The 25,850-nt window shown below is 51.2% G+C and overlaps 1 protein-coding gene across 1 annotated transcript in view; it reads right to left on the bottom strand.

Moving 5' to 3' along the window:
- F13A1 (coagulation factor XIII A chain) overlaps positions 1-19,931 on the bottom strand; it is a 109,830-nt gene extending 89,899 nt beyond the window's left edge. Inside the window, exons 1-2 of the mRNA XM_074985920.1 lie at positions 19,926-19,931; positions 18,943-19,119 (exon numbers count right to left, since the gene is read on the bottom strand). Coding sequence (XP_074842021.1) covers positions 18,943-19,099 — 157 coding nt within the window. The 5' untranslated portion in view covers positions 19,100-19,119; positions 19,926-19,931. The remainder of the gene's footprint in view (positions 1-18,942; positions 19,120-19,925) is intronic.
- Between the last annotated feature and the right edge of the window lie 5,919 nt (positions 19,932-25,850).

Raw genomic sequence — 25,850 nt, 5'->3', positions numbered from 1 at the left:
ATGTAGACGTAGCCAGGAGGTGCCGAGAGGCAGGAGGAGGAACAGTGATGGGGCACACTCAGAGCACAGGGCAGAACAAAATGGATCAGGGTGTGGGGCCTGGAGGAGGGTTGGGTGAGGGCAGAGATTGAGGCACAGGAGGGCCAGGGGTGTGTGGGGGGTTAAGCCATCCTGGTGCCCAGGGAAGATGGCACCTGTGCCCTCCCTCAAAGATCTTTGCAGATCTTGGGCAGATTCATTCCTGTCCCTGCACTGACTGCCACAGGCATTGGTTTGGGTGCAGAGCCCAAGCAGCAGAAACACTGACCGGAAGGGCAATTTCAGCTGCGGAACATGCTAGCAGCCTACAGAGGAAGATGAGTCAGTGGTATCAGATGGCAGAACAAGGACGAATTGTCTGAAGTTACAGAGGGGGAGGGGGAGGTTGGATATTAGGAAAAACTATGTCACCAGCAGGGTGGTGAAGCTCTGGAATGTGTTGCCTAGAGACGTGGTGGAATCCCCACCTCTAGAAGTTTTTAAGTCCTGGCTTGAGAAGGTCCTGGCTGGGATGACTTAGTTGGGGTTGATCCTGCTTGAAGAAGGGGGCTGGACTAGATGACCTCCTGAGGTCCCTTCCAGCCCTAGAAGTCTATGATTCTATGAGGGAACCAGCTCGGCAAGTAGATAGTGACTGCCAGAGCAGGGTGTGGCTACGGCAGCTGGAGAATGCACTGCTAAGCTTATTCCTGCTGTAGCTTCCTCTGGTTTTGGAGCCTCTGGAAGTTAAGGCTGCCCCCACCCACCCATTTCTGAAATCTCTTTGGGTTCCTCCTTTCCTCCCCTATCCTTCTGCCAGGTTAGCTCCCAGGCAGAGAAGAATCATTGCTTTCTAAAACATGAATCTTTAAATTAACCTAGCACATGGCCTGTGTAGACATTTATTGGTTGAGCAGAGTGACATTTTGATTTCCCATATAGATGGCAAGGGGTTATCTGTCATTATTAGACTGTCTCATGACAAGACAGAAAAAATGGGGTTTTACTCGGTGCTGTTTTGTGACCTAGGATCAATGGCCAATAAGTCAACTGGTTCCTTCCAGTAAAAAGTGCTTTTTGCCAAACTAGTCCGAAAGCTGTGCTTGCAGCAGCATTGGGTCCCAAATCCTGCCTCCCAGCTGACATTGAGGAGACATTGTTGCCTTATCACTAAAGTAGCAGGCTAGGGGTTTTGAGACCAGTTCTGTTTCTGAGTGCCACTAATTCCCTTCTGTGCCTCAGTTTCTTCTTCTGAGAAATGGGGTTAATACCACCCCCCCTTAGTAGAGTAGTTTGAGATGTATGGATGAAAGTTAATGTCTAAAAAAAGTGCAATTTTTGTTCTAAAAAAAAAAACCCATGCTTACCCACTCCATGAAGTCCATTTGGTGGTTTGGGTCAGACACCCCATAAACACAGAACACCAGCATTAAATGCTTCCAGTTAATACATCTTAAATATGTTTGACATAAGGGGTAGGACTTTACCTCCCCAGCCCTATATTAGGATGTTTCATCTTTCTTCCTTGCATTCTGATGTGCTTGTTCTTGCTGAAAGATGATGGACCAGATTTGCAGTTGGCATAAACCAATGTAACTCAAATGTGGCTGCAGCTATGCCAGTTTACACCACCTTTGACAGCACAATGGCAGTTCACACCAGGTGAGATCTGGTCGTTTCCTTTTGGAGATCTTTAACAGAGGTGGATTTGGGGAAACTGAGGCCCAAAGACATACTAGTGGCTCTTGCAAGGTCACCCAGAAAATGAGTGAGAGAGAAAGGAATGAGGCTTCCATGGAGCCATGCTCATTAGTGCCTGCCTGGCTGTTTGACCCAGAATTTCCTTAATCTTTCTGTGGGTGCTTTTGAATATGCAATACCAGAGCTGAACTTGGATAGAAAATAGATCTAGTTCACACACTGATATTAATGGACTAACATGGTATCTCTTCGGTCTTATGTTTCATTATTATTCCATGAAATAATTGGCCAGATGAACTCCCTTCCTAGTATGGCCTATTTTAAACTACAGAAACAAAGTTCTGAGAATTATAATTAAAGAAATATTCTCAGCTGACATTTTCTGCTGTCATCAGCAATGTTATATAGACACAGCCTGTTTGAGAAATACCACAGATACTTGTGGTTACAGTTAGATTAATGACTATGCAAAAAATTGCACCATATCACTCCACTGCATACACAGGGAACACACATTAGTTATATTCGCCAACTCCATGAGAGCCCCCTTCTCCTCACACACCCTCCTCCTAGCTTCAATGTACCTATGAAAGAATGAGCTGGATTCGATTCCACCCTGTACACACAACCAATAGGTTGGTTTCACATTATCTGTTCTTGACAAATCAATGTGGGGAGCTGTTCCTTACAACCGGTGTTCCCTGTTAGCTGAGCATTTAGGTGGCCACCCCAGAGAGATTCAGGTGCCACCCCGCTGATTAGCAGAGAGCCCACAGCCATCCAGAGTGGGCAGCATGTGTTCTTTTACTGGTGGTGCACATCACATATATTTCAGTGCACATAACAAAATTTATTCCACCCATGGATGGAAAAAATTAGAGTGAACACTGCTCATGACTCTTGTCCTCTAGATGTTTGCAAAACGTTTAATAATTTGTTCCAGTATATCTCCAAATAGCAGAGTGAGGCTGATTGGTCTATAATTGCCAAGGGTATGCTTTGTTCCTCTTTTTGAAGAAAGAAGTTACAGATGCCCAGTCCTCTGGGACATCAACAATCCTCCCGGAGTTCTCAAAGATAAGAGTTCCAACTTTGCATCCGCTACTTCCTTAAGTACCCTAGGCTGAATTTCCTCAGGCCTTAGGGACTTGAATACATCTAACCTACTGAGGCCTGGTCTACCCTAGGGATCAAAGTCAATCCTAGATACACAGTTCTAGCCATGCCATTTGCGTAAGTAGACTCAATGCAACAGGACTGACTTTCTTTCCTGGTGTACACCGGGCCTCTTCAGGCTTGCACTGACGTCCCTTAATCTAAGTGTCAGTGTGGAGTACCAGGGTTGATGACTGCGCCCAGAGAGATCACGTTGCAAAATCGATCCCCGGAAGATTGATCACAGCACACCAACGCCCTCCCGCCATCCTGTATGTATAGACATACCCATAAGTATTTTTAACTTCTTCTTTCCCTCTTTTGGCAGGCATTCCTTTCCACTTGTCATCAGTACAAGTCATGCTATGCATCTGCTCATGATACCCTTTTGGGGGAAGACTGCAGCAAACATAGGTGTTAAACACCTCAGTCTTCTTGGTATTGTCTGTAGCTATTGTTCCTCCACTAAGTAGATGAAAGTAAAGGATAGCTTCTCTTTCTCTTGCTCCTAATGTATTTAGAGAACCTCTTCTTACTGTACTATATTTCCCAGGATAGCTGTAATTCATTCTGTGCCTTAGCTATTCTGACTTTTTTTTTTCTTACATACATTCTTTTATCTGAAGAAGGGTTGTGGGAGTATGAGTAATCAGCTACATGCTGCCTTGTGCGAAACAGCTCTAGAAGAAGCCAGAGAGGGAAGGGTCTGATGTAAAAATTCTCAGAATGTTTCTTACTGGAGCCCTGATGGAAGAGTCCAAGGGAATTTAAAAAGGGATCAAACTTTTGTAGTTGTCACTCAAGAAGCCTACAGAATTAAACAGAGAATAGCAGCCTTCATATAGACTTTTTGATACCGCTGATCATTCTAGCAGGGAGCTGTATCCTTTCCGTGAGGGTGCATCTGCACTACAGCTCTGTTCCGAAAGAACGCCTTTCGAAAGAGAACATTGCAAGATGATCTTTCAAAACGGAGCGTCCACACACGCCAGTGGGGACCGAAGGTTTGAGCTGTTCTTTTGAAGGGCCTCCAGCGCAATTTCAAAAGAGAGCGTCCACACATACCAGGGTGCTCTTTCGAAAGAGCAGGGGTGGGAAGTGCCACGGGCAGGGTTGCATGGCGGAAAAGCCCTTCTGGGGCTGCTGCCTGCAATCCCTTTAAAGGCCCCTCCCCTCCCCGCAGGCCTCAGTCTGCACACGCTGAAGGCCAGCAACCTGTCCCCAGGCAGTTATAGAAGGAGAGCAGAGGAGGCATCTTGGGCCCCCATGGACCCCGAGCTGCACCCACCCTCCATCGTAGCCATGGCCAGTGCTCCAGTTGGCCACCCCGATAGCCACCCTCCTGGAGGCCATCCTCAGGTCATCTGCCTCCTGTGGAGCTCCCCCACAAGCAGCGACTGGTGGGACTGGCTGGTGGGACTGGCTGGTGCTGGAGGACTGGGGTGATGACTGGTAGCTACAGAACTTCAGGATGACCAAGGGGACATTCCCGGAGCTGTGGCACTGGCTCGCCCCAGTCCTCCAGCACCAGGACACCCGCATGAGGCCAGTGCTCCCCCTACAGGAAAGGGTGGCCATTGCCCTGTGGAAGCTGGCCACCCCGGACAGTTACCAATCCGTCGGCCACAAGTTCGGGGTGGGCAAGGCCACTGTCGGGGCTGTCCTCATCAAGGTAAACCTTGCCCAGCTCACACCTAGACCGCATGCCGGGGGGTGGAGGGCACCCTGGCAAGGGGCACCATTGGGAAATAGGGGGGCAGCCCCCGCTAGGGATGAGGGCAGGGATGGGTGGGCACCCTGGGGACGGGGCGGGGATGGGGATGGGGACAGGCAGGCAAGCCGCACCCCACCCCATACTCATCAGCACACCCATCTATGCCTTACAGGTCATCTGGGCTATCCACAAGGTGCTCCTGAGGCAGCTGGTCTGCTTCAGGGACCTAGACAATGCCATCCAGGGCTTCCAGGAGCTGGGCTTCCCAAACTGCTTTGGGGCCCTGGATGACACCCACATCACCATCTGGGCCCTGGAGCACAGCTGCAGGGCCTTTGTGAATTGCAAGGGCTACCACTCGGTGGTCCTGCAGGCTCTGGGCAACACCAACGTCTGGTTCCAGAACATCTGCATGGGCTGGTTTGGCCACACACACGACACAAGGGTGTTCTGGAACTCAGGGCTCGGACTTCGTATGGCTGAGGGGAACTTCATCCACTGGTGGGAGCTCCCCATCATGGACACGATGCCACCCTGCAACATGGCGGATGTGGCCTATCCCCTGCAGGCCTGGTTGATGTGGCCGTACACAGGGCACACCCAGTTGAGCCAGGACCTTTTTAATGAGAGGCTGAACCAGGCCCGGAACATGGTGGAGCAGGCGTATGGCTGCCTCAAGGGGCGTTTTAGATGCCTGCACACCAGGCTGGAGGTGGGCCTCCCCAACGTCCCGGCGGTGGTTGGGGCCTGCTGAACCCTCAATAACCTGGTGAAGGCAAAACACGAGCCCTACATGCAGGGGTGGGCTGCCAAGGTGGGGCTCGATTACAAACAGCCCCCTGCTGCCCCGTGCCACCAGGCCCAGAAGAACGGGCTGCAGGTACAGGAGGCCCTGCACCAGGCCTTTGAACGGGGGCCACGGTGACCTCCCCGCGCACGCACACACAAAACCCCCACCCACACCCTGCACACACACGCACATCCATCACCACACATGCACAGGGTATACAGGGTAAAGTATGAATATAAACTATTTATTCATTGACAAAACTGTGCCCCTCAATTTTTGGGGGAACTATTTACAGATGGAGGGGGAAGGCAAACAGGAAGCTGGGGGAACCCTTTTGGAGGGTGTAGTGGCCCCAGGTGGGCACCCTGAAAGCCCCGAGGGGTCAGGGTTGGGGTGGGGGGGCCTTACCCCTCAATGGGGCTTGACGGCTGGGATCCCTGTTGCCTGCGCCTGCCCCTTCCGCTCGGTATCCGGGGGCCCTGCTGGGGGTGGGCCAGGGCTGGCAGCACAGGAAGGTAGGGGTGCGACTTGGGCATGGTCCCCGCGCCAGTGCCGGGCTTGGCACAGGAGGAGGGAGAGCTGGAGGCTTGGCTTCCAGCCAGCCAGCCGTGGCCAGGAGCATGCAGGCCAAGCACATGAGACTGTCCGGGGGTAGGTGAGGGGGAGCAGGGCCTCCAGGTCAGGCTCATCAGGGGGTGCTGTTGCAGAGAGGGCAGGGGGATGGGGGATTGGGGCTAGGGGGAAGCCGCAGGGGGGAGGGGCCATGCAGGCGATGGGGGCACAGGAGATGGTGGGGGGGGCGACGGGGGGCTGGGTGCAGGAGTGGCCCGCAAGCGGGCAACGGCTGGGACCAGGTGGCTGACCATGGCCTGGGTGAGGTAGTCTAGGTTGGACACCACCAGGTCCTGTGCCTGCCACTCAATGGTAAGCCACTCCTGCACTATGCACGTCAGCTCCCACAGGGCCGCCGCGGGGGCTGCATACCCCACCTCCATCTCCCCGGCCTTGTGGCGCCGGCCGAGGGATCGGCAGTGGCCTCGCATTGTCCCCATTCGGGGCCTGGCTGGCTCCCCCTCACCCTCGGTCATCAGGCTCCCTGGGCCCGTCCCAGGGCTGGTTCGGCTGCCAGCTGCTGGAGCTGTGGAGACATAAGGGGAGAGGAATGGACCATTAGTCCCAGTGAGGGACCCCTTCAACCCCCCTGTTTCCCCCACCCCATCCCAGGGTCACTGCAGGGACAGCATCTGGGGTTCCCCCTCTGGGCTGCGGGAGCGCTAGCTCTCCTCTGCCACCCTCTGTCCCTCTGTGGCCTGGTGGCCCATGGTGCTGTCCAGCCTGCATAGTGCTGAGTGCCACACGTCAGCCCTCTGAGACCAGGGTGGTGGGGCCGTCTGGCCTGCCCGTGCCCTGGGGCTGACGTCCCTGTGCGTGGGCTGTGGCCACTCCGGGCAGGACTGCGTGCCCGCTCCCGTGGCCCTGCGGCCATCAGCATGTACAGTACATACCTGTGGGTCTGTCCAGGAACTTGGGTGAGGCACAGTCAGAGGGGGCCAGGCTGGATGGGCCAGAGGGGATGTTGATGATGAGGGCCCCCTTGCTCAAGCCCTTGTCATCGCTGCTGGCTGGGATCCATGGTGGGCACCTGCGAGTGGCCAGTGGTCCAGGGCAGTCCTCTCCCTCGGTCCCCATCTCCTCTGGCTCTGGCTCCATGGGGGGGTGGGGTTGGCTGTGTCCAGGAGCATGGCTGGGGGTCCTGCCTCCTTGGGCCCAAGGAGGTGGTCAAGCTCTTTAAAGAAGGGGCAGCTGGTGGACGCTGCCCCTGACAGCCCACCCATCTCCCGAGCCCAGCAGTAGCCCTGCTGGAGCTCCTTGACCTTGGACCTCACCTGGTCTGGGATCTGGGTGGGCTGACCCCAGCCAGTGAGGCCCTTGGCCAGGTGCTTGAATGCTGCCACATTCCAGAGCCAGACCCCCATCTGGTGCAGGACCTCCTCATCTTCCTACTGGGCAAGGAGGTCCTGCAGCTCTGCGTCAGTCCAGGAGGGGGCCCAGTGCTTGGGTGCTTGGTTCCATTCCTGGGAGGACTCCCCCCAGTCCCTGGATGGCCCCTGGGGCGGGTGGGTGTCCTGGCTGCTGGCCATGGTGCCAGAGGTGGTGCAGCTTCTCCCAGGGCGTCGCAGGTGGTAGCAGGCTGAGCAGCAGTGTGGGCTCCCTGCTGCCTGCACGCTCTCAGCTTCCTGCCTGAGGACTTCCGGGTGCCTACGTCCTTACATGCGGCCGGATGCTGCAGCCATAGAGCTCCGCTTATTCTGTGAGCAGCACTGCCGCCTGCCAGCTGATCACCGCCATGGAGGACTCCCACTTTCAAAACAGCGGGCTGCGGAGCATCTGTTTGCTCTATTTTGAAATAATCTTTCAAAGGAGGGCGCTCTTCCCATCCTGGGAGCGGAGGATCGACTTTGAAAGAATGGGGGAGTTCTTTTGAAGTTAATTTCGAAAGAGCGTCATGTGAGTGTGGACGCTCCGCGGGTTCTTTCGAAAGAACTCGGCCTTCCGATCTGGATTTCGAATGTATTTGCGAGTGTAGATGCAGTCTGAGTGGGGTTGTGACAACCACTGGGGTTTAAAATTGCATATAAAGAAAGTTGATCATAAACCTTCCCACAGAAAGGAGACATGATAAATATTCTGTAGATAGAACTTTAAACCCTGCCCACAGAAAGGATAAAATTCCTGATTAGAATGATCAGCAGATGTAAAGACTCTACAGCAAAGTTACTATTCTTTATTTCATTCTGCAGGACTTTTCCATTTGACAGTCCTGAGCTCCCTATTTCCCGCTCCAGGTCGCTCTAGACCATTTTCTTACAGATGGAGGCAGACAGGCAATGGTGAACTAATAGAGCCCTGGAGGGGGAGATCGATATTTTGCTGATGTCGATGCACATTTTTTTCCTTGTGCCTGGGATATCTACTCACCTCATTGCCTCAGATTTACCAAACGCTTCCTTTATCACAAGTCTGACAAGATTATCATTACCTCATGCGAGGAAACCTCTTGAGTTTCCCAGCACAGTGATGTTATGCAAGCTGTTCTTTCATGTCCTTGCCCCAACTTCCTCCCAATGCAGGAAAGTGCTACATAACCATTGCAGCGCCCCCTGTGGGCGTAACTCACATGTGGGTGTTTGTGGCATTGCAGGAAGAACAGAATGTGATGCATCTTTGGCTTTGTCTACACCTGTAGGTTTAAAGCACAATGCGGCAGTACGGCCACAGCAACAACGCTAGGGGAGAGCTTTCCCAGCTCTCTAAGTAAATCACCACCATGAGGTGAGCAACAATTCGCATTGCAAGCCTGTTTGTTCCTGTGCTTTACAGAGCTGCAACTTGCTGCACACAGGGGCTGTTTCTACACAGGCCACTTCATTCAGAAGTGGCACGCTAATACAGGGACAGAAATATGCTAATGAGGGGAGGATGCAAATTCCCCACACCTCATTAGCATAACATCACGTGATTTGGAGTCCGGAAGACCATTCTTCCAGACTCCAAAATGCCATGTAGAAGCGCAGCCGCCGGCAGAGCTTCCAGAAGGAAGTCCTTCTTCCGGAGGCCCCTTCTTCCCAAAAATTTTTGGGAAGAAGGGGCCTCCAGAAGGAGGACTTCCTTCCGGAAGCCCCCGCCCGGGGCCATGTTTGTACACGGCATTTTGGAGTCTGGAAGAACGGTCTTCCGGACTCCAAATCACATGACGTTATGCTAATGACACATGGGGAATTTGCATCCACACCTTATTAGCATATTTCGCTCCCTGTATTAGCATGCCACTTCCAAAGGAAGTGGCCTGTGTAGAAACAGCCAGGGTGTGCAGAAAACACCCTCCTCACCAAGGAAGTTACAGTGCAGTACAATGACAGTGCAGACAAGTCCTTTGTCTCAGCATTTTGATCTCTGACAAAATTCTGGACAATGTAATGGAGAGAATTTTACTCCTGTTTTCATTTCATCCTGCTTTCAGAAATAAGAGGCCAGGTCCCTCCTGTTATTTTTAGACCACCACCTTTAAGAAACTAAAAAAGGAAATTCATCCTGTAGCTCCAGTATCTGTTTGCTTCAGCTCAGGGTCTTTATGAAGTTGGTATCAAAGTGCAGTCATCTCTGCTGCAGGAGCTCACTTTAATCCTAGTTTCAACATCAGAAGCATTTAAAATTAACTACTATACATGGATAACATGCAGGTGACCTGTGCCTTTACACCAAAAGTTGTCCTGTTAGTTGCAATGGACGAAAGATCTGCAAGGCTATTGGTAAACGAAAGCTTTAATCATCAGCATTAATAGAAAGCAGGAAAGGAATTCAACAAAAAGCACAGGGATGTTTAGAGCTTTCTGCTGGCCCTCTTGAACAGCTGAATGTCTCTGTTCAAAACAGATAACAAAGCAGTGGACAGACAGCCTTAAAGTGAAATCATCTTGACTGGCAGACATGAGTGTTGGAGCAGACATTTAGGCAAACGAGTTTCTTGCGCAAGAAAGAGCCATTTGATGACTTTTAAAACATTTATAAAAGGAAGAATTTTAAACTTTCAGGGCAAGACAAGTTTAGTTATTTTGTCAATAAAAATATAGCCTTCAAAACATCATGATTTCCTAAAGAACAAGATAAAAATGGCTTCAGACTAGAATTGTGGAAATTAATCAGGAATAACTTGGCAAGCAAAGAGAAGTCTTGAGCACTTTAGAAACAAATGGATTTATTAAGCGGTAAGAGTTCATGGGTAAAACCCACTTCATTAGGGCTGCGTCTGCACTAGCAAGTTTTTTCAAAAGAAGGGGGCTCTTTTGAAAGAGCCCATGTAGCATCTACACGCAAAAAAGCATTCTTTCAAAAGTAAGTAGAAAGAATGTGGTGCTCCTTTCAAAATCACTCTTCCTTTCCTGTTTCAGGAAGAGCGCCCCCTTTCGAAAGCTTCTTTTGAAACAAAACATGAGTAGATGCTCCGCAGGGCCCTTCTTTCGAAAGAACAGTCTTCATTTTCGATCCATGGCCTATTCTTTCAAAAGAGTGGGGGCTGTGTGGGAGCTCCCTTTTGAAAGCGCAGATCACTCTGTTGATCCGCTTTTTTGTGTGTGGATGCACGCTTTCAAAAGAAGTTCTTTCGGAAGAGATCTTCCAGAAAAGCTTCTTTTGAAAGATCTCTGTAGTATAGACGCAGCCTATAAGACTTGTAGCGAAAATACAAAGGCAGATATATATGTAAGAATATTACTGAAGAAAAAAGATTTGACTATCCATTATAAATTAGGGCAGTCAGGGTGAACTGTGGCTATTCAATGTAGCTGATGGGGAGATGTGACTGTTCATCAAGATGATTCCTCTGTCGTGTTTTAACCAATTTAGATCCTTATTGAAGCCCAACTGCATAGTTTTGCTTTTGCAAATTAACTCCAATTCATCTGTTTCCCTTTGTAATTGAGTTTTGAAGTTCTTCTTTAGAAGGATGTCAACTTTTAAGTTCTTTACTGAATGTCCAGTTATGTAAATGTGTTTCCCTACAAAGTTATGTGGGCTTGTCTAAATTTACTGGGAGATTGACCCATTCAGGGTCTGGTAAAGATTTGCAAAACTGGTCTATCTGGGGTCAACATCAACCCCTGTACTCCTCACTATCACGAGGAGTAAGGTAGGTTGATCGGAGAAATGCTCCCATTGACCTCCCTCTCTGAGGACAGACCGTACAGATGACTGCAGATATATCAATTTTACCTAGGCAATTACCAAAGCCAGAATTGCAAATCTGCAGTTGACTAAGTTCTAGAGTAGACCAAGCCTGTACGTACCCTTTCTTTGTGCCTGATTTAAGGCCATTTATTCTTTAGCAAACAGACTGTCCATTTTGTCCAATACACAGGCACAGGGGCATTGCTGGCACTTGATGGCATATATCACATTAGTGGATGTTCAGGTGTTTGAGCCCCGGATGGTGTGGCTGATGTGGTTAGGTCCTATGACGGCATCACTTACATAGATGTGTGGACCGAGTTGGCAACAGGCTTTGTTGCAAGGATAGGTTCCTGGGTTAGTGTTTCTGCAGTATGGTGTGTGGCTGCTGGTGGGTATTTGCTTTGGGTTTGGAGACTGTGGCAAAAAGTGAAAGCTTATGTCCTAATAAATAAATGCGTTAGTCTCTAAGGCCGTTTCTACACATGGCACTTTTTCCAGAAGAAGATCTTCCGGAAGAGGGCATCTACACATCAAACAGGACCTTGAGAGAGCCGCCTCTTCTTCCAGAAGAGGGCACCTACACATGCAATAGCACTCTTCTGGAAGAACAGGGCAGGAAACAGCACGGACGGGGTCGCACAGCCAGGGAGCCCTCCCTGGGCCACTGGCCACGTGGCCCCTTAAAGGGCCCCACCTAAACAGCCCCTCCCTGCAAACACTGCCAAGGCCAGCCAACTCTGTGCCCAGCAAGCCAGGCCCAGGTCCTTGTCCAGCGCCCACCGACCAGCAGGCATGGACAGCAGCTGCAGAGCAGCAGGCTTGCCCTCACCCACATATTAGCCATCCTCTTGGCCACCCTCCTTACCCAGGCCTGTGGGTCCTGCACCCCCAGCACCCCTGCCGGGCCTCCTCTGACCAGTCCAGTGTGTCTGGACCCATGCCACCAGCACAGACTGGTGGGACAGGGTCATCATGGGGGATTGGGACAATGCCAGCTGGCTGCAGAACCTGCGGATGAAGAAAGAGACTTTCCTCAAGATCTGCAGCTAGCTCGCCTCCATGCTACAATGCCAGGATACCTGGATGAGGCTGGCCCTCTCTCCGGAGAAGCACATGGCCATCGCCATCTGGAAATTGGCCACTCCGGACAGCTACCAATCCATCAGACAGCAGTTCGGGGTGGGCACATCCACTGTTGGGGTCGTCGTCTTCCAGATAAGCCCTGCCTCAGACCCTGCCCCACCTGTGGGAGGGAGGGGGCTGGCGGGCTCAGGGGACCCCAGGCGCCGATTGGGAGGGAGCAGGGCCAGGGGGAGGGCAAGCCTAGCCCAGAAGGTATACCACATGGCCGCTGCTGGAGGGGTCCTTCAGCGGGGGGGGCCCATTAGGGAGGGAGAGAGTGGAATGGGAGGGGGGCAGGGACCCCTCTGCATATGCCCACGAGTGCGCCCATTCCCCTGCAGGTCGTGAGGGCCATTAACCATGTGCTGGTGCAGCAGCCGGTGAGCATCAGCGACCTGGATGCAGTTGTTGAGGGCTTTGCTGCACTCAGGTTCCCCCAGTGCTTTGGGGTGATCGACAGGACGCATATCCCCATCGAGGCCCCGGACCACAACGGCGACCAATACATCAAGCACAAGGGGTGCTACTCCATTGTGCTCCAGGCGGTGGTGGATGCCTGTGGGAAGTTCACAGACACTTATGTCAGCTGGCCGGGCAGGGCACATGACACGCAGAGCCTGTGGAATTCAGCCCTGTTCCGCAGGATGGAGGCCAGGACATTTGTGTCCCGGCAGAAGTGCGCCATAGGGGATGTCATGATGACTCTTTGCCTTGTGGGCAACCTGGCCTACCCACTCCAGCCCTGGTTGATGCACCCATACATGGGCCACCCCACACCCTCCCAGGAACTGTTTAATGCCTGGCTCACACAGGGCCGGTATCCCATCAAGTGCGCTTTTGGCCATCTGAAGGCACGGTTCAGGTGTCTCCTCACGCACCTCGATGTGGGGGTGGAGAATGTTCAGCAGGTTATGGTCACCTGCTGCACCCTCCACAACCTCATCGAGGCACGCGAGGGGACCCTGCCCCAGGGCTGGATGGCGGAGCTGGTCCCCTGCTACCAGCAGCCCTCTGCGATCCCCGACCAGCGGATCAACCGTGATGGGCTCTGGATCTGGGAGACGCTTTGGGAGGCATTCAGCTGAGGGGACTACTAATCCCTGCACCCCTCCCCACAGGCACCCCTTACACACACACCCATGTGCACACCCCACACCCCCATCCCCCACCCACCCCCACAGTAATCACAGACACAGGGAGTGCTGAATGCTACCATATATTTAACCCTGAACCATTAGCAATGTGAGAAATGTAAATAGTAAATGATGAATAATAAAAGTAACAACCAAAACCTGATAGGGAGTGAGCTATATACATGGGGGTAAGGAGGCAGGGGCACCTAAACCTGGACGGGGACTGCGGCAGGAATGTTGGGGGGCCCTAATCAAGGGACAGGGTAGAAGGCCATGAGCCCTGGTACCCGCAGGCGCCCCTCCCACCCCAGGTGCACGGTCTCCTGGGGGGCGCTGATGGGGCCAGAAGCACCAGCAGGTAGGGCCGGTCAGCATCTGGACCAGCCTCAGTGGAGGGGCCATGTGGGGGGGGTGGGGATTTGGCTTGGGTGACCCTCCACAGGGTCCACCGTGGCCACAAGCCATGCTGCGAGGTCCCTCAGCACAGCATTGGGCAGGCCCGGGGTCAGTAGGGCGCCGAGGGCCTCAGGGTCATGGGCTGGGGGCACGGGAGCAGCTGAGGGGACAGTGGGGAGGACAGTCGGGGTGGGAATGCAGAGGGGGCAGCAGGGAGGGGCTCAGGGGGGCAGTAGCGGGGGCCTCGGGAGGCACAGCAGGGGAATCTCGGTGGGGGACTCCAGGGAGACCATGGGGGGGCAGCTGGGTGGCCTAGGGGCTGGCCTGCTAGGGCCCTGCATGTGGTGTGGAGCACCCCCACCACCTCCCCTCATGTGTTCTGCCTCCACTGAAGTTCGGCCTCATCGAGGGCCAGCCTTCTTTCAGTGCGGGCATTCTGCTGGTGGAGGGCCGCCATGTAGGCTGTGACCTCTTCCTTGTGATGGCTGCGTCGAGTCTGGCGCACCTGTGGCTGCCGTGCAGCAAGGGCTGGTGCGGCTGCTGGGTCCTCCAGCCTGGATGGGGCTGGCAGGCCCCGGGGGCCTTGTCCGGCTGCCCCGGCCTTCGGATGGTACTGCTGTTAAGGGCGGGGGTAGAGGGGGAAGTCAGTGCCACATGTGAAACCTGGGTGGCATGGCCCCAGTCTCCCCAGCTGGTTATCCCCTCCATGGATCCACGGGAAAGGCATATGCCAAGGGAGGCCGCCGTGCGGGCTTGCATGCACTTGCCACGGCAGCCACTGGGGCATGATGCCGGAGCTAGGGTGTTATCCACGGTGGCCCACACTAGCAACTGGCTTGGGTCTGGGGGGTTCTGGATGCAGCTCTGCTGCCTGGAAGGGGCCTCAGCACACTCGGTGGGGCACTCCATGGGACAGGGAGCTCGGTGCTGCTTGCAGGCATGGGTGCGCCATGGGCTCTGACCAGGGGTGGGCTTTAGAGCTTCAGGGCCCAGGACTGGGGCCTGGGTGTCCTCCTCCCCCCATTGTGCTTTTCCACTGTGCACTTACCCAAGGTGGCCTCGTATATGTCGGGTGATGCCCGACTGGAGGGGACCTGGCTGCTGGCGGTGGAGGGCACCACGATGATGAGGGACCCATCTGTGGACTCCCCATCAGATGGGACGTCTACAGTGGCAGGTCCCTCGTCCTCCTCCTCCAGTGGGCAGGGCAGGGGGCTTGGTTGCAGCTGTTTCCACGGTGATGCGGGGTGGCGAGGCATCATCTGCAGCCAGGAGGTCTGGCAGCTCCCAGTAGAAGGGGCAGCTGGCAGGAGCACGGCCAGATCTGCGGGCGCTATCCCGGGCCTGCATGTACCCCTGCTGCAGCTCCTTCACTTTGCACCGCACTTGTTCTGGTGTTCGGGAGGGGTGGCCATGGGCAGCCAGGCCTGGGCTAGGCGGGCGAAGGCTGGGGCATTCCTCCGGTGCCCACTGGTGTCCCGGAGGACATCCTCGTTGCACCAGAGCCCCAGGAGGTCCTGGAGCTCTGGCTCAGTCCAGGAGGGGGCCTGCCATTTTGGAGCCTGGTCAGGGTCCTGGCTCCCCTCGTACAGGTTCCTGGGGCTCCCCATGGGTCGGGACTCGCTGGGCACTGCGGGTCCTCAGGGAAGTGTGGCAGGCAGCTCTGCATGTGCTGCCTGCTTCACACTCTCAGCTTCCTGCCATGGGTTCTCCCGGTCCTTGCAGCTTTAAAGGCTGCAAGGACCTGGGGACCACAGAGGCTCACTGATGGTGTCTAGAGCAGCCCTGCTCTCCAGCAGGCTGCCTCCATGGAGGACTACTTCTTCTGGAAGAAGCAGTTCGGGAACATCTACACATGCCTTCTTCCGGAAGATTCTTCCGGAAGAAGGTCCTCTTCCTGATTCTGAAACGGAATACAGAATCCGGAAGAGGGGGCACCTTCTTCCAGAAGAAATCCGAAAGAGCGTCTTGCATGTGTAGACACTCCGCAGATCTTCCAGAAGAAGACACCATTCTTCCGGAAGATCTTGCCTGTGTAGAAACGGCTTAAGGTACTACTACAGGACTCCTTGTTGTTTTTACGGATACAGACTAACACGGTGAGCATCAGTGCCTCAGCGAGCATGCTGTTTGTCTGTGCTGCTTCCATGCTGATGCTATACCTCACAATCACCAAAGGATTTATCTTCACAGTTCACCTCTGTGATGGGAGAAGTGCGGTGTCTCTCCCAGAAGCCCGTTTTAGAGAAGTCACTCTCGGGTCGGGATTGATCATGTAGCAGCAGGCTGCTTCCATGCTAAGCATATGTGCACCAATGCAGGACTTGGCTTCTCAGCACATCCCATCCTTCTGGCAAATTCTGACCTCGTGCTTGCTGCACCACATCACAGCTGCTCTGTGCAGCAAGTGCCAACCTCCAAATGCAATGCCCAGCAGTCAGGTCATTTGGGGTGTGTCTGCACAGCAGCCTTATTCTGAAATAAGCTATTCCAGAATAGCTCTTTCCAAATAACACGGCTACACACAAAAATGCATTTTGGAATAGCACTTAGCTATCTCAAAGTAGGCGCTGTTTATTCCTGGTCTTAACAGGGCCTATTTTAAAATAGCTATTTCAAAATAGATGCTATTGTGAAAATAGGCACCATGTTTGCGGACAACATATTCTGAAATAGCCATTTCAAAATAAGAACAATTCCTTGTAGAATGAAGGTGTCCAGTTTCAAAACAACTCAACCCCTATATCAAAATTATTTTGAAATAGGGCTTGCATTCTGTAAATGCTGGGATAGTTATTCCGAAATAATTATGCTGTGTAGACCTACCCTCTTTCCGGTATTTCTGAAAATGAGTGAAAACAGCAGCAGTTCCCTCCTCCCCCAAATCCGCACCATACACCTTACAGATTATCCTCAAAATGTGCTTTCCTGGCTTGCCAACTGCATTTTCCTCAGCTCTGCTGCAAGAACATCGCTAAGGGATCATGTAGGGAAAGCAAGTCCCCTCAGAAGCTGTGAACATTTCCAGGTAAATTCGCCCCTTCAGCATTTTATAATACAAAAGAACCTCTACATTTATCTATTTAAGGACAAAATTTTAAACCCTCAGTTTCCTTGCCTTGTACGTTAATAACCTCTCTGCCTACCAGTGAGGCAAGAAGAGGATGGTGAAGCACTGGAATGCATTACGAATCTCTGTCCCTAGAGGTTTTTAAGTCCTGGCTTGACATGGTCCTGGCTGGGATGATTTAGTTGGGGCTGATCCTGCTTTGGGCAGGGGGCCGGACTAGATAACCTCCTGAGGTCTTTCCAGTCCTAGCATTCTATAATTCTAGGATTCTAGGACATTTCAGATGTCTGACCACATTTAACTTGCCCTGAAAGCTTAATTTTATTGGACGGGGAAAAAAAACCAACAACAATGAAATTCTCCCCTAAGTCAGTGGGTTTTGGTTCAGGCTCACAACACCACTTCTCTAATCTTCCTCTCGGGTTTTCAAAGATTGTAGGCATCCCTGATATCATAAACATTTCTCCTTTGAAATCCTATGTCTCCACAAAAGTCAGAGATGGACCTTTGTATGTCATGTTGCACTGCACTACGTTACATAAAAACACAAACCCTCATACAACAGCAGTGTTTGAAAAGTATAAGCATGGGATCATGGTTCAACACAACAGTTGTTTGCCTGTTTATAAAAGTAATGTTTATTAATTAAACAAACATTTATATGTTAGGATGGGAAGGTGGGTGAATTTGTGGTTAAGGTACAAGATTAGGGTCTAGGAAATCAAGGCTACCAAGTCTCCAAGTAAAACTTTGAGCAGGTCACTAAAGCTCTCTGTTCCTCAGTTTCTTCATCTGTAAAATGGGGCTACTACTGCTTAACCACTTTTATTAGGTGCTGTAAGATCCATGGCTTAAAATCACTGTAATAGTTCCATGTATTATTATATCACACTGCCCTGGTTGCTCTGTAGAACTAGCTCAGCTATTAATTTCTAAAAATGTTTGTTATAAATTTAGCTGCTTATGTTAGTGAATTATTCAAGTGTCAAAACTCTGATCTGCTCACCTTGATAATTTTTGTTCTGATTTGTCAACCTTGATTACTGTTTTTGGTTCTCTGTGCCTTAAATATTGAATCTGGTCTGGTCTGGCTATGGTCTGAAGAAGTGGGTCTGTCCCATGAAAGCTCACCTAATACATTATTTTGTTAGTCTTTAAAATGCTACTTTACTGCTTTTTTGATTTAAAAAGTATGTTATTTGTAAGAATTTTCATACTGTTTTCAGACGACATGTGACCCATTTGTTCCAAACACCTTGGATTGTTACTCAGTGTTATTTGAATAGCCATACAAGTTACATGGGTGTCCATTGTGATCCAGATTGGTTGACTGACATTTTGTACCTGGTAGCATAACAAACATGGTAATTTTAAAGACCAGTTCAGGATTTGCAGCCATTTACAGCAATAATCAGAAATCATCTGAACTTTTACGAACAATTCACAATATAATCCCCACAAGTCAAAATAATCAGGACTAAATGTTATGGTTGCCAAAAATATTCCTGAATCTTTCTCCTCTATCTACTATTTGACGTAGTGAACCTGGGTCATCCCATTTAATTTCTCTGTGCATCAGCCTCTCTGCCTCTAAGACAGAGGGCTGGTCTACGCTATGGAACAAAGTTGATCCCAGATATGCAATTCTAGCTATGCCACGAGCATAGCTAGAATCGATGCATCAGGATCGACTTTGTTCCCTGGTGTAGATGGTGGCTCTTTGGGCTCGTGCCAATGTCCCTGAATCCATGCAATAGCATGGCATAACAGGGTTGACAGCTGAGCCCAGAGAGATTGATTTTGCCGCATCTTCACAGATGTGGCAAAATCAAACCCTGGAGGATTGATTGTGGTATGTCAAATGTCCGATAAGTATAGATATATCCAAAGAAAGCTTCCTTTCCCCTTCTGATAGTGATGGTGCAAAGCTTCTGTCCTTCAGGTCTGTAATGACTTTACAGATCCCCAATGAAAGGGGCTACGGACGTACCACAAATTATCATGACCTATTTTTGTCATGATCCCTGTTTATGTCCATGAAGTGAAACAAAAGCACACAAGCAGGTACTGGAAAAATAGAAAAGGTTCAGCTCTTGAAATGAGCAGTACAGGGTACCTTTCAGGTTAACTCCCCTGGGCACCACACCAGTCATCTCCATGACAGGGACTTCATCTTCTTCAGCATTGGAGATGTTTTGGGGGAGAGCTCTTCGGCCACTCAGGGGAGGGGGAATTGTTTTTTTCTCTTTGGCTGTGCTTGTTGGTTCTGACATTGTAACAGTGTTGCAATCCCCTATGAGGAAAAAGGAGAGCAAGAGGAAAGGAAAGTGAGTTGGAGCTACACGTCTATGAGGAGGAAAACAAATGCCAGGGTGCAATTCCGTCTCACGTAAGTAAAATAAAGGCAGGAAGCGATGGATAACAATCCCCTGCGACTTGGAAGGTATTTTGTGATGGTCAAAAATACAAACAGGAGAAGAAAAAACCCAAACACAAAGGGGTATGTTGTGAACAGTAAGACTTAAACATTTGGGGGATTCCACAGGATTAAATACATACATGCACAGTCCTCTGAAAAGGCACCACTGCAGAATAAGGGGTGAATTCTCACAAATTTTCTTCCCTGATTTAATACACACAAATTATACTGCAGTCATGATTCCAAAACACAACAAAGTATTTGAGGTGACTGCTGTAATATTTAGCATAGGCCCTCTACATACTTTAAACACACAAAATAGCCAAAGATCTTTCCACACAAACATCCAGATCATAAAATCACCTCCCACGCCCTTCAGGTTTAAAAAAAAAGGAGGACAGAAACTTTTCCTCCATTTACTTCTCTAGAGGAAATCAGTTAAAGCGAAACTGCAGATATTGGATGAGAAGAGATTTCTCACTGAGGTAGCATAAAATTGATTCCATATCTGTTTTGCATATGTGTGGCAATAAAAGAGAAGCTGTTTCCTGATCAGAAACACACAGTACTCCACTGAGAACTCTGCTTCTTCTAAATACCCACTCAAGTAGCATTTCAAATCATGGCAATATCTTAACAGCATTAAGCTTTTAAAGACAGTGCTTAGCTAACCAGGGTACCTTCTGTACAAGTGTTCTCTTCCCAGCTCCTCTCAGACTTTCTCAAGTACAATGAAATCTGGCAATCACTGGGGGTTCTTAAGTAACTGCAGTATATCCCCTTCCCTTCCCCGCCCACATCCCCTGCTATTGCTGAGCTGGAAGACTTCCCCTCCTGTCAAGCCCTCCCCATGCTACGTCCAGGCAGCAGCCACTGTTGCTGGAGCCTTGGGTATCTCTGGCTGTTCTGCGCCACCCCCTTCTGGACCTCAGGAGGATGTCATTATACAATTTTCAGTGTATTGGGCCAAATATATGTTGCCATGATACTGCAGACAGAGGCCTCACTCAGCTGTGGCAAAGTAGAGCTCAGCAGGAGTTCTCGGGGAGGGTGTGTGTGACGGGGGAGATAGAAGCTATAAGCCACCTTTACTGCTCTGGGCTCCTGGGGCTAATCTTGAAACCTCTCCCTGGTGCTCAAAGTTCTCTCAGCCCCTAAGGGACTATTATGACATCTAGGGATTGCCAGTTTATAAAGGGGCACACCCATTTCCCTAATCACGCTCTGGAAATTTTCCTGTGGCGGAGCTGTGAAGACAAGGGCACATACCCAGTCCTGTTAGCTCTACGGTACTTGGGCTTTCCACACTAAGGAATTTCAGCCCCTTGGTTAACTTTGCTAGATTGCCCCTTTTCACCCCTTGAGTGGTACACAAGGGCCATGTGGCTCTGGCTCAGTGCTGGAAGGTTTTTTTTCCCCACTCAGTCTTTAATACTAGCCAGATGTTTAATGGATGCAAATCCACACAGAGGCACAGAAGTCAGGTTATATCACTTGAGGATATGGCCCAGAGCCAGAGGTGGGAAAAGTACCCAAAGGTTACCTGAGTAAACGTGCAGCTGCTTTCACTTCTGGATACTTGAGTACAATCTAGATGTGACATGTCTGAATGTGCATGCGTGTGTTTACTTTTCCCCAGGTAGTTTTTCGGGTGCGAGGAGGGGGCGGGCTGGTGACTTGTATTTAAGTACCTCCCTCCCGCAAAGCAGCTGTACGTTTACTCAGGTAACTTTTGGGGCACTTTTTCCACCTCTGCCCAGAGCAACGTTCCCTGTAAACTGAGCGCTTAGGCAGCTGCTTCAGGTGCCACCCAACTGATTAGCTGAGCACCCTCCGCCACCCACAGCCGTCAGCATATGTTTCTATTCGTGGTGCACATAACAAAATTTATTCCACCGAAGGGTGGAAAAAAATAAAGAGAACACTGGCCTAGAGCTTGGGAAAATTTCCCACGTGAATTTAAGTTTTGTGCGTGGAAATAGCGACGTACACAACTTTGCAAGTACAAAATTAGTCATATTTGTCAATCTGAGCCTGTATATGTGCAGTTAAAGGGTCACAGCACGGGGAATTAAATCACTCTTCTGCCTGGATATGTATTAAAAGCTCTTTTATAGAGAAGTCCTAATCGTACTATAATATGGTTTGAGCTGTTTTTCAGCATGCTTGTTCACTTAGTGCATTAGACAACACTTTGTGAATTAGATTCCTGTTCCCTTGTGTGTGTCTCATTCACACAATGATGATGGTATCAGGAGAAAAATACATAAAGACCTAGGACAGTGTAACAAGTCCAGAGACGCCCAGCCCCTTTGCCTAGGGCGGGCGGCAGCAAAAAGGGGGTTAGAGCACCAGCCCGTACTCAGTTTGGGCGGTCAGCGGCTCACCGCTACACCACCATACAGGCCCCAGCCCTCAATCTAGGGCAGGGCCGCAGTTCACAAGGGTTGTATAGTTCTGGGCCCAGCCCTTAGTTCAGGGCAGGGCAGCAGTTCACAGGTAATAGTACAGTTCTAGGCCCGGCCCTCAGTCCAGGGCAGGGCAGCAGTTCCCAGGTAATAGTACAACTCTAGGCCCGGCCCTCAGTCCAGGGTAGGGCAGCAGTCCCAAGTACTAGCACAGTTCTGGGCCCAGCCCTCAGTCCAGGGCAGGGCAGCAGTCCCCAACTACTAGCACAGTTCTGGGCCCAGCCCTTAGTCCAGGGCAGGGCAGCAACACAAGGGTTAAACACAAGCCCAGCCCTCAGTTTGGGGTGGGGCAGCAACACAAGGGTTTAAGCACAGGCCCAGCACAGGCTGGCCCTGTCAAGGAGGGGGGTAGGGGGTCACAGGCCCTCCCACTCCACTGCGACCCGGCCCGGGGGGTCGCTCACACGCAACCCTGGCAGTGGGGATCCAGACCACAACACACTGCCATTGGTTCGTGAGCGTCGTTCCCCGGGCCACTTCCTACCTCAACCTCTGCTGGCGGAAGGTCCCAGTCCATCTGGTCAAGGGGTCCCCCAGGTCGGTCTCCTCCAGGTCATCCACCTTCGGGGGCTCCGGCCAGTCGTCCATAACAATGTCATTAGGGTAGTCGGGCGGCGGTAATACAGGAGACGCAAGGCGGTCCTGGGTCTGAGTGCTGTAAGGATCCGCCGGGACTCTGGGGCAGCCCGCTCCCGGGGCCTCTTCCAAGGCGGGGGGTCTCCGCCGGCGGGAAGGTCCTGGTAGGTCTGGGAAGTCCGGGTAGTCTCCTTGGGGCATATGGACCCGGGATTGCGTGGAGCCTCTGGGGGCCTGCTCCTCCAGCCTGGCCGGGCGGCCTCAGGCCCTCTCCCTTTGGCTCCGAGGAGCTCGTGCAGGCACGTCCTCCCTGCCCGGAGGCCCAGGCCCGAATGGGTCCTGAGTCCCGCCTTTGGCTCTTCTAGCCCTTGGCCCCGCATTCTGAGGGGCGGGCCTCTGGTCTCCTGACTCCAGCCCCGCCCACCAGGGTCTCTGCATAGCTTCCCCTGCCTCCGGGTCTGCAGGAGGCCATACTGACTCACTACAGACAGTAATAACATTTACTTTTTCCAGCTGAAGAATTTCACTTGATGATGTCTCTTTAATGGTCAACGGGGAGTCAGCAGGTAAAGTAACCCTCCTGCTGCTCTTCCCTGCAGTGTGCAGTAGCAAAGTGGGATCAGATCTCCCCAGTACCAGAGTAACCTCCCCTTTGCCTCCAATGCAGTGATGCTCCCCCTCTGGCCTATGCAGTCAGACTGTGGGATAGAAAGAGGCAGAGAAGATGGATGGCCTGAAGAGCAGCTATTTTGGAATGCTGGCCCTCCTGCTCCACATGCATTGCACACCGAAACTCTGCTGGGGGTTAGTCCAGACTGAATCAGTAGATGTGCCCAGGCCCCACAAAGGGAGCGTTGGTGTCGCTGCAGGCTGTGGAATACATTGCGCCACCCAGGCCGTGTCTACACGTGCCCCAAACTTCGAAATGGCCACACAAATGGCCATTTTGAAGTTTATTAATGAAGCGCTGAAATGCACATTCAGCATTTCATTAGCTTGCGGGCGGCCGCGGCACTTTGAAATTGACGCGGCTTGCCACCGCACGTCTCGTCCAGACAGGGCTCCTTTTCGAAAGGACTCCGGCTACTTCAAAGTCCCCTCATTCCTATGAGCTCATGGGAATAAGGGGACTTCGAAGTAGGCGGGGTCCTTTCGAAAAGGAACCCCGTCTGGACGAGACGCGCGGCGGCAAGCCGCGTCAATTTCGAAGCACCGCGGCCGCCCACATGCTCATGAAGTGCTGAATATGCATTTCAGCTCTTCATTAGTAAACTTTGAAATGGCCATTTGTGTGGCCATTTCAAAGTTTGGGGCACGTGTAGACGTAGCCCCAGACAGCTGCTTACACCAAAAGCTCGTCCCAGGTCAGGTAGGGCCACAGGTGGGAATTCTTGTCGGGGTAAAATACGGAACCCTGTCTCAGAGGCGTTGCCATGTCCAGTGAGGAGTCCTGTGGCAGGTTAAAGACTAACAGATTTATCTGGGCATGAGCTACAGTGAGTAAAACCCTCTCACCCTGTTTCATTAAGGAGAACACTGAAGCAAAGCACGTATTGTTGTAGGAGTATGAGAAACTGCTGTGATGCCCCAGATAGTGCTCCACACAATGTCGGTGTGCTGGAAGTAAGCACCGCTAGGCCTTGATTTCCCATATTCTGAAAGACAACCTCACATGTAACTGGCATGACTTGAATGACTTGCTCAGACATGCAAAGGCCTGATCCTTCCCAGGAAAATGGGCCATTTCTAGATAGCAGAATTTAGAGCAGTCCTAAGTCTAGCTCCAGCAACAAGGGAAGAAGGAACAGAAAGCTGTCTTAGGTCAGGTCTACACTAGACCTGAAAGTCAATCCTAGATACGCAATTCCAGCTATGACAATCGCTTAGTTGGGCTCAACATATCTAGGATTAACTTATCTGGCCATCTTCACTGAGAGAGATCAATGGGAGAAAATCTCCCATTGACCTCCCTTGCTCCTCGTGAGAATGAGGAGGACCAGGGGTAACTGTCAACCTCTGATAGTTTGACTTCATGTGTTCCCACTAGGCATGCTAAATTGAGCCCTGGAAGATCAACCCTGACCGAGCTGTCCTCACAGAGGGTTGACCCTGACTGGGAGACTCAGCTTTGAGTTCTTACTCCCATCTCTCACCCAGCTGCCCTGAGAGCTGCTCTGGCACAGCTAAAGATTAAGCCCAGGTGGCCTAATTCCGATATCATTTGCACCTGATTGGTCAGGGATAACAACACTATTGACTCAATGGAGTTACATGGGAGTAAATGACTATGAAAGGAGAAGCGGGTCAAGGATCCAGCTAGAGGCTGTTTGCTGGCAGCAGACTCAGTAATGTGCATAGAATAAACATGCATCCTTGTGCGCAGTGTAGCTGGTGTAGGTCATCTCGACTTACAGCACAATGTATGCGATCAGATCACTCACTGGGTGTGTCTACACTTGCATTCCTCTTTCGAAAGAGGAATGCAAGCGTAGACACACCCATCGCGTTTCAGTGTGACTTAGAGACAGAAGAGAGCGGTCATTTGTATTCTGACCCTGCACACAGACAGCTTTTGCACACAGTCCAGTAAAGCACATTCAGGAGCAAACCCTGTGCTGGCATAACTCCATTGAAATCATGCCATGAGGTACAACAGCGGAGAATTTGGCTGTAGTCCAACCTTGCTTCTTAACATAGCTAAGTCCCTAATGGTAGAGGATTGTTGTCATCAGGATGTTCAGATGAAAATGGGAATTCTCCAGTCCCTGGATTAGTGAATTCCCAGCTCTCTGCTTCGCAGCTGTTGCCCTTCTGTACCCTGTATGCAGTGTGAGGGTAAAATGCCCACTAGTTAGACCAGGTCTACACTAGATCTTAAAGTCAATCGCAGCTCTCCAGCTTCAGAGATTGCGTAGCTGGAATAGACTTATCTACAATCAACTTAACTGGCTGTCCTCACTGAGGGGGGGTTGATGGGAAAAACTCTCCAATTGACCTCCCTTAGTCTTTGCAAGACTGAGGAGTACAAAGGTCGATTGTCGATGTAGTAAGTACAGGCCCAGTATGAGGCCTTAGGCCTGAACCAAAGTAATGGTCAAGACTTTGCTAACAGAAAGCAAAGTGCAGCTGTGAGCTAAAGGAATGCGTTGCTCACAGAAGTTGGCAAGAAGAGGGTTGCTGGTGCATAAACATATCTACCTAGCATATTGAAGTAGGTACATGGTACCAGAACTCCCTACCCCGGAACATTGCACAGATAAGCAAGAATAGGCCAATCCATCCCAATGACAGGGGCAAAAGGGTAGTATGGCAGGTACATGGTACCAGAACTCCCTACCCCGGAACATTGCACAGATAAGAAAGAATAGGCCAATCCATCCCAATGATAGGGGCAAAAGAGTAGTATGATGGATAGAGTTGTTTTGTTCAAACCAACATGTACAAAGGGGGAGGTGGCACCTAACTACGTAGAAGGGTTGTACCTCAATACGTCAGGAGTGATGTGTAAATTGTTTGTACCGGTGTATAAAAATGTAATCCTGGGATGTGGTCTGGGTCCGG

Source organism: Carettochelys insculpta, chromosome 2 (assembly GCF_033958435.1).
Source record: "Carettochelys insculpta isolate YL-2023 chromosome 2, ASM3395843v1, whole genome shotgun sequence".
Classification (NCBI taxonomy): domain Eukaryota; kingdom Metazoa; phylum Chordata; order Testudines; family Carettochelyidae; genus Carettochelys; species Carettochelys insculpta.
This window is presented reverse-complemented; position numbering and strand designations above follow the sequence as displayed.